The 8,088-nt window shown below is 49.7% G+C and overlaps 1 protein-coding gene across 1 annotated transcript; it reads left to right on the top strand.

Moving 5' to 3' along the window:
* The first annotated feature begins 896 nt into the window (after positions 1-896).
* Positions 897-4,083, top strand: LOC125524698 (serine--glyoxylate aminotransferase). The gene is made up of 5 exons (XM_048689734.1): positions 897-1,162; positions 2,379-2,872; positions 2,968-3,334; positions 3,423-3,633; positions 3,719-4,083. The coding sequence occupies exons 2-5, from the start codon at positions 2,383-2,385 to the stop codon at positions 3,854-3,856; spliced, it is 1,206 nt and encodes a 401-aa protein (XP_048545691.1). The 5' UTR covers positions 897-1,162; positions 2,379-2,382; the 3' UTR covers positions 3,857-4,083.
* The last annotated feature ends 4,005 nt before the right edge of the window (positions 4,084-8,088 follow it).

Raw genomic sequence — 8,088 nt, 5'->3', positions numbered from 1 at the left:
GTGAGGTCCGCATGCACCGACGAGGAGGGTGGCGCCGTCTCGTCCTCCATTGGGGTGTCGCCGGTCGTCGTCTGCTGGCCGACCTGCCAGCCGGCAGCAATAGCGGCCATCTTCTTCTTCTGCTCCAATGAGAGGGTGTCCCAAAGGGCTTTGGAGCGTGAGGAGGCCATGGCGGGCTGCTGCGGAGAGGAGAAAGGGACCGGAGGAGGATGACTCCGGCTATAGCCAGGGATAGAGTTTATATAGCGGACATACGGCAATGGGACGCGGTGGTGAGGTTAATGGTAGGCGGCAGACGGACGGACAGGTAGCGCCAGAGTAGGTTCCTCGGCAACCGCATATCATTAATGTAGAGGCGACGGACCGATATGGTGTCGTTTGAACGCGGAGTAGTCGCCGGCACGCCGCTTCAATGCTGGCATCAGTGAGAGGTCGCGCCGCTTTGGCCCGACATGAATGCGGCACTGGCGCTCTGGAGCGGCGCCGACTATTTCGGGCAGAAAGCGCGCAGGCGAGGGAGGGTTTTTTTATGGACCATGTTAGTCAGACGCGGGCGTGGCTATTGTCCAGACGCCCGCAAAGCCCCCTAGCTTATCTCCGGTTTTGGAGAATAATGAATCCAAACCATCGAGCGGATCAATTCGGACCAGCGTTCGATGACACAACACGTCCAAGCCACGCGGTTTGAACAGTTGCGGATGGCTTGAGAGTTGGTATTGAAGATGTCCTAACTGCACATGCTAGCCACTATTCCACTCCATGGTGGTTCAGAAATTGCACTACTGGATAGGAGTACAAGCTACACTGCGGCCAAAGGAAGATTAATTGCTCTTGAAGTGAAGTTGGAAGAATATACTCTTCCATTTCTACGAACGCGGGTCGATTACGATGAGTCATCTCACAAGCCATACATGTCGTCGTCAGACCAGGGAAGGGAAGGGATCACATCAGCTTCACCGCGGAAGGAGGAGTGCCACTCCATGGGGCGAGCTCTGAGGGCCTCATGGCAGGCCGCCTTATCTGCCACGCAATACGCCCGGTGGGCCCCACGGAGGCCCTGCCCATTGGCCGCCATGGCTCCTATATAGCCTCCGTCCATCCTATCCTCCTCTCCTTCGCACGTATTACCGCGGCTCCTCCCCTGCTCACCGGCGAGAAAAAGGTACACGCGCGCTTCTCCGTCTGTCTAACACTTCCCTTTGATGAATTATACGTACTTGTATTTGCCGGCTGATGATCATTGCCGTCTTACCGAAACTCTAGCGGCTAGGCTTTTCCGCCCAGTAATACCGATTTTCTTCTAGTAGCCGGAGGTTGCAAATACAGTACTTTTCTAGTACGGAGTATTGCTCGGCGAAGCTCGCAGGAGTGTGATTTAACGGAGAGGAATAGCTTGCGTATGACTTGATTGGTTGGTTGGTTCTCCTCTTTCTGAGTACTGTCGTCCAGATAAGCACGCCGGCAGTGTGCCAGGTCACAGGCTTTTGCGTGCGTGCAGCTTAACCTTTCGTTCTAGGCTCGTTTAGAACACTTATTAAGGCTTCCTTGAGTAGTTTATTTACCACTACCGCCTGAGTGTCCAAGTAGCCCACGTCTTCTTAATTTGGGAGATGGCAAGAGTACTGTTATACTTACTCTTAAGGTAGTGATTGGTACTTTTTCTGTTCCAAAATATAAGAATATTTTTGACACTAGTGTAATGTTGAAAATATTTTTATATTACGAGACAGATGAATAGTTCTCAAAAAAAAGACAGTGATTGGTATTCTACTAAGTTTTCTTTTCGGGGGTCATTTTGCTATGCTTCTGTGAGAAATGTTTTTCTTATAGAGAAACATTGATTGATAACATTCTTAGATTTTATGGGAAATATTGTTTTAGTCTAAGAACGATAGGTAAATAAACAGGTTTTCTAATTGAATATTGTAGACGTCGCAAAGATTAAATGATATTTTTTACAAGACGACTTAACTTTCTGGATAAAGTAGAAAGTGCTACAATAAGATCAAAGCGGTGAAATGATTTTTAGGCCATCTATTTGAAAACGGGCTCTAGGTTAGCATGAAAATGAGCATAATTTTTCCCGTACAATCCGGAAAACAGATCGAATTCGACTATCAAGAAAAAACAGAACAAAACAAGCAAAAATAGCATACTGCTGCAAACACACTACAAAGTCGTAAAATGACCTAAAACAGTGGTCGCTGCCGCTTGCACTGCTAACATTTTTTTTTAGATAGCTTGCGCTGCTAACAGTAAAAATGAAAATGAGCAGATAGACCAGGAAAGTAGATTCAGCCCGTTGTTTCCAGGATTTTCTGTTGATTTTAACCACAGAGCCCGTGTTTTTGGTTTCTACTCTACTGTCCGCATCGCAGCAAGATGGACTACATGAATGGGCCAGGCCGGAACCACCTGTTCGTCCCTGGGCCGGTGAACATCCCGGACCAGGTGATCCGCGCCATGAGCCGGCAGAACGAGGACTACCGCTCGCCGGCGATCCCGGCCCTCACCAAGACCCTGCTGGAGGACGTGAAGAAGATCTTCAAGACCACCACCGGCACCCCCTTCCTCTTCCCCACCACTGGCACCGGCGCCTGGGAGAGCGCGCTCACCAACACGCTCTCCCCGGGGGACCGGATCGTGTCCTTCTCGCTGGGGCAGTTCAGCCTGCTGTGGATCGACCAGCAGCAGCGCCTCGGCTTCAGCGTGGACGTAGTGGAGTCCGACTGGGGCTACGGCGCCGACCTCGGCGCCCTCGAGTCCAAGCTCCGCACTGACTCGCAGCACACCATCAAGGCCATCTGCATCGTCCACAACGAGACCGCCACCGGCGTCACCAACGACCTCCACGCCGTCCGCAAGCTCCTCGGTCCGTCCCAAGCTAATCTTGCCACCTCTTGCATGCATGCATCGATCTTGATTGATATGCTTACGTGTGGATGATGATATGTATATATGATGCAGATGCGTACCGGCACCCGGCGCTGCTGCTGGTGGACGGGGTGTCGTCCATCTGCGCGCTGGACTTCCGCATGGACGAGTGGGGCGTGGACGTGGCGCTGACGGGGTCGCAGAAGGCGCTGTCGCTGCCGACGGGGCTGGGCATCGTGTGCGCCAGCCCCAAGGCGCTGGAGGCGGCCAAGACGGCCAAGTCGGTGCGCGTCTTCTTCGACTGGAAGGACTACCTCAAGTTCTACAAGATGGGCACCTACTGGCCCTACACGCCCTCCATCCAGCTCCTCTACGGCCTCCGCGCCGGCCTCGACCTCCTCTTCGAGGAGGGCCTCGACAATGTCATCAAGAGGCACACACGCCTCGGCACCGCAACAAGGTACTCCTACGTAGTAACCTGCTCCACCAATTCTTGTCTGTCTCTGCCTGCATGACGGCTTGACGAAAAATGGATGAATCTGAACCAGGCTGGCGGTGGCGGCGTGGGGGCTCAAGAACTGCACTGCGAAGGAGGAGAACTTCAGCGACACGGTCACCGCCGTCGTCGTGCCGCCGTACATCGACAGCTCCGAGATCGTGAAGCACGCGTGGAAGCGGTACAACCTCAGCCTCGGGCTCGGGCTGAACAAGGTCGCCGGCAAGGTCTTCAGGATCGGCCACCTCGGCCACCTCAACGAGGTACGTACGCACGCACGTCGCCGTAGAAACCGCTTGCGATCTGCATCGCCGATGACCAACGCGTGCTTTGCCGTCTTTGCTGCAGCTGCAACTTCTGGGCTGCCTCGGCGGGGTGGAGATGGTGCTCAAGGACATCGGGTACCCGGTGAAGCTCGGCAGCGGCGTGGCGGCCGCCGCGGCGTACCTCTCGAATTCCACGCCCCTCATCCCCTCCAGGATCTGAGCAAATCCCACGCACGAAGGCAAGGGGGTCGCGAGAAGAAGAAGAAGAAGAACAAACATCGTACGGTGCCCTGCTCCGGGAGCAGAGCATGCAGGCGTAGTACACTACTGGTTCTGGTTATACTCTCTGTATGTAAAGTTAATTTTCACACACCCATCTGTGCTAAAGGAGTATAATTTCGTCAACTGAAGCTTTAATTAAAGGAAATTGAACCCGGATTAATATTACATCATGTGCCTCTTTTAGATGGCTAGGCTTGGTAATTGGTATTGTCTGATTGATCTACTCTGTTTCCTGCTACTGTACATAAGCTGTTTACAGTTTTATAACCACTGAACTACATAGCGCGTCATCCATCACCGAAGAAATCCAGGCAGCAGCTTGGTACAAAAATCACGTGCACCCCACCCGTGCGATGGTAAGGCCAACTCCACCGCGCGATTTCAAACGGACGTCAGCTTTGTTCGGATTATGTCCATTTGGATAAGGCGATGGAGTCATGTCCGGACGTGTCCTAGAATGCGATGGCCGTACACCCAACGCGCGGCCGCATCCTTTGGCCCCATCTTGTCCGCCTCCATTTCAAAAAAAGAACAACGTTTCAAATACCAAGTCCTGGTTCAGGCCAGCGGCCCTAGTTCACGCCGGTAACACAGCCAACGGCCTATGTATCCTTGCCGGCAACACAACCAGCCTTCAAAATGAATAGTTTTGTTTGCCGGCAACACAAGCAGCCTCCAAAATAAATGTGTTTCTCGCCGGCACACAGCCAACGGCCCAGCGGGCGGGCGGCACCCATGTCAGCCTCCAAAAAGAATGGCCACGGCCGATAGGACGACCTAGTTTAGGTCGTCGGCGTCAAACATCTCCTTCTGCCTGGCCTCGAACCAGCTCCTTGTCTTCTCGCTCATCTTGGTCAAGTCCACGCTCATGATCGCAAGGGCCACCTCATTTGCTTTGGTTGCAACATTGGTGGCCTCGATGTCGAGCTGCCGCTGCCTGGCCAAGACATTGGCGGCCTCGATGTCGAGCTGCATTTGCCGGGACGCCTCCTCCATGTCGATCTTCCTCCTCTTGGCCGCCTCCTCTATCTCAAGCTTCTTCCTTTGAAGCTCTAGGTATTGCTTCATTTGCTCGTCCTTACTTTGCCGCTTCTTCTCGTCCCTCACATCCTTTTGAGACATCATGCCATGCAAAGTCTCACGCAAGGCCATGGATGAGGCATCATGTATGTTGTCCACCTTGGAGTTGGTCTTGCCCCTCGGCCTCTTCAACGCCTCGCCATCTCCACCTCCGGTGAACTTGGCCGTCTTCTTGCCTCTCTTCCTTTGAAGTTCACTGTATTGATCCTTGAACTTGGGGCAATTGTTGATGATCGTCCAACAATGCGTAAGAGTGAATGGCTTGTCATTGTGTCGGGCCTTGAATGCTTCCAAAGATTGAAATGCCTACACCACATGATCAACAACAATTGAACATGCAAACATATACAAGGCCGAAGTCTCATGGCCGTAGTAAGGAAAGGACTAGGATGAGGAGAGCATACCAAGTCCCCAACGCCGAGACCACTCACCGGCTGTCCTTCAACGCTCTCAAATGCGGCGCAATACTTGTTACACTCTTGTTGGATGAACAACCACCTCTTTTGAATCGAGGTGATGCCACGGTTGCTTGTGATTTGGTAGGGCTCAAACATGTTCCTTTCATGGAATGTTGTGTGGACTCTCATCCAAAAAACAAGACCCTTTTGTTGCGCGCCGGTCTTTGGATTTTGGCTAATCTTCATCCAACATTGGCAAATCAACTTGTCCTCATCTTGGGTATATGAACCCGTGCGAATGCTCTTCCTCCTCTTTTGTGCTTCCACTCTTTGGGTGAGCTCATCGATGAACAATGGCTCGCCACCAATATCAATGTCATTGCCTTCTTCTTCATCACCATCACCTTCGCAATAGATGTCATCGTCTTCATGCCACGAGTCACCATGGTCGTAGTCAGCACGGTCGTCGGCCTCTTCATCGGCAACGAACTGGGCGCGACCATCCTGACTTTGGGTCTCGTCGGGGTTGTAGGCACTGATACGTCTCCTTCGTATCTATAATTTTTGATTGTTCCATGCCAATATTATTCAACTTTCATATACTTTTTGGCAACTTTTTATATTATTTTTTGAACTAACATATTGATCCAGTGCCCAGTGCCAGTTCCTGTCTGTTGCATGTTTTTGGTTTCGCAGAATATCCATATCAAACGGAGTCCAAACGGGATAAAAACGGACGGAGCTTATTTTTGGAAAATATGAAAAAATTGGAAGGAAAATCAACGCGAACCAGTGCCCGAGGTGGTCATGAGGCAGGGGGCGCGCTTGCCCCCCTGGGCACGCCCCTACCCTCGTGAGCCCACCGTAAGGCGGTTGACACTCTTCTTTTGGCGCAAGAAAGCTAATATTCGGAAAAAAATCACGGCGAAGGTTTCAGGCCAATCGGAGTTACGGATCTCCATATATACACGAAACGGTGAAACAGAGCCATGGAGAACGTAGAAACAGAGAGAGACAGAGAGACAGATCCAATCTCGGAGGGACTCTCGCCCCTCCCACGCCATGGGAGCCAAGGACCAGAGGGGAAACCCTTCTCCCATCTAGGGAGGAGGTCAAGGAAGAAAAAGAAGAAGGGGGGCCCTCTCCCCCTTGCTTCCGGTGTCGCCGGAGCGCTGTCGGGGCCATCATCATCACCGCCATCTTCACCAACAACCTCACCGCCATCATCACCAACTTTCCCCCCTCTATGCAGCGGTGTAACCTCTCTCTTACCCGCTGTAATCTCTACTTAAACATGGTGCTCAACGCTATATATTATTTCCCAATGATGTATGGCCATCCTATGATGTTTGAGTAGATCTATTTTGTCCTAATGGCTATTTGATGATCGTGATTGGTTTGACTTGTATGTTTTATTATTGGTGCTGTCCTATGGTGCTCTCCGTGTCGCGCAAGCGTGAGGGATTCCCGCTGTAGGGTTTGCAATATGCTTATGATTTGCTTATGGTGGGTGGCGTGAGTGACAGAAGCACAGACCCGAGTAAGTAGGTTGTTTGCGTATGGGATAAAGGGGACTTGATACTTTAATACTATGGTTGGGTTTTACCTTAACGAATCTTTAGTAGTTGCGGATGCTTGCTAGAGTTCCAATCATAAGTGCATATGATCCAAGTAGAGAAAGTATGTTAGCTTATGCCTCTCCCTCAAATAAAATTGCAATAATGATTACCGGTCTAGTTATTGCCTAGGGACAAATAAATTTCTTGTTGACAAAAGCTCTCTACTAAAACTAATTTAGTTGTGTCTTTATCTAAACAGCCCCTAGCTTTTATTTACGTGCTCTTTACTTTCTTGCAAGCTTACCCAAAAACACATACAAGGTACTTCTAGTTTCATACTTGTTCTAGGTAAAGCGAACGTCAAGCGTGCGTAGAGTTGTATCGGTGGTCGAAAGAACTTTAGGGAATATTTGTTCTACCTTTAGCTCCTCGTTGGGTTCGACACTCTTACTTATCAAAAACTGTTGCGATCCCCTATACTTGTGGGTTATCAAGACCTTTTTCTGGCGCCGTTGCCGGGGAGCAATAGCGTGGGGTGAATATTCTCGTGTGTGCTTGTTTGCTTTATCACTAAGTAATTTTTATTTGCTGTTCTTAGTTGTTTCCTATCTTTAGTTATGGGTAGGAAACGCAAAATACCAAAAAAAAAAATAGTTGTACCTACTGAACCAATGGTTGAAGAACCAATCAAAATCTATCACACTGCTGAAGCTTATTACTTGGATCATCTTCAATCCCTATGTGCTCGTGCTGAAACCCCAACTAGCTTAGTTGAGGGCAAATCTTTAGATGAGCATGCTTGTTATGTGCGACACCGTATATCTCGAAAAGGGAAACTTTTACAGCATCAAATTAATACTATGCAATGCTATGCTTGGAATTTATGCTATTATTATGATTTTACTTGTTGTTCTGAAAACCCTAAGAAACACCTTCCCTACCAATGTGAGTTTAGTGATAATGGAATCGTATCTTCGTATGCTAAAGGTTCTTATAGTTACTATGATGTTCAACAAATTGAAGAATTTGTTGCTTTTAAGGGTGCTTTTGAAATTGCTTCTTTGATTGAAAAGTATGATGCTACTCTTTACAAATCTAAATTTTTTGCCATACTTGAATATTGTTATGAGAAT

The sequence above is a fragment of the Triticum urartu genome, chromosome 7, assembly GCF_003073215.2.
Source record: "Triticum urartu cultivar G1812 chromosome 7, Tu2.1, whole genome shotgun sequence".
NCBI classification, from domain to species: Eukaryota; Viridiplantae; Streptophyta; class Magnoliopsida; order Poales; family Poaceae; genus Triticum; species Triticum urartu.
This window is presented reverse-complemented; position numbering and strand designations above follow the sequence as displayed.

Coding starts and splice junctions, on each gene's coding strand:
- LOC125524698 (XM_048689734.1), top strand. CDS start 2,383: ATGGACTACATGAATGGGCCAGGCCGGAACCACCTGTTCGTCCCTGGG. Junction 3,335..3,422: donor CGCCTCGGCACCGCAACAAG/GTACTCCTACGT, acceptor AATCTGAACCAG/GCTGGCGGTGGCGGCGTGGG. Junction 3,634..3,718: donor ACCTCGGCCACCTCAACGAG/GTACGTACGCAC, acceptor TCTTTGCTGCAG/CTGCAACTTCTGGGCTGCCT.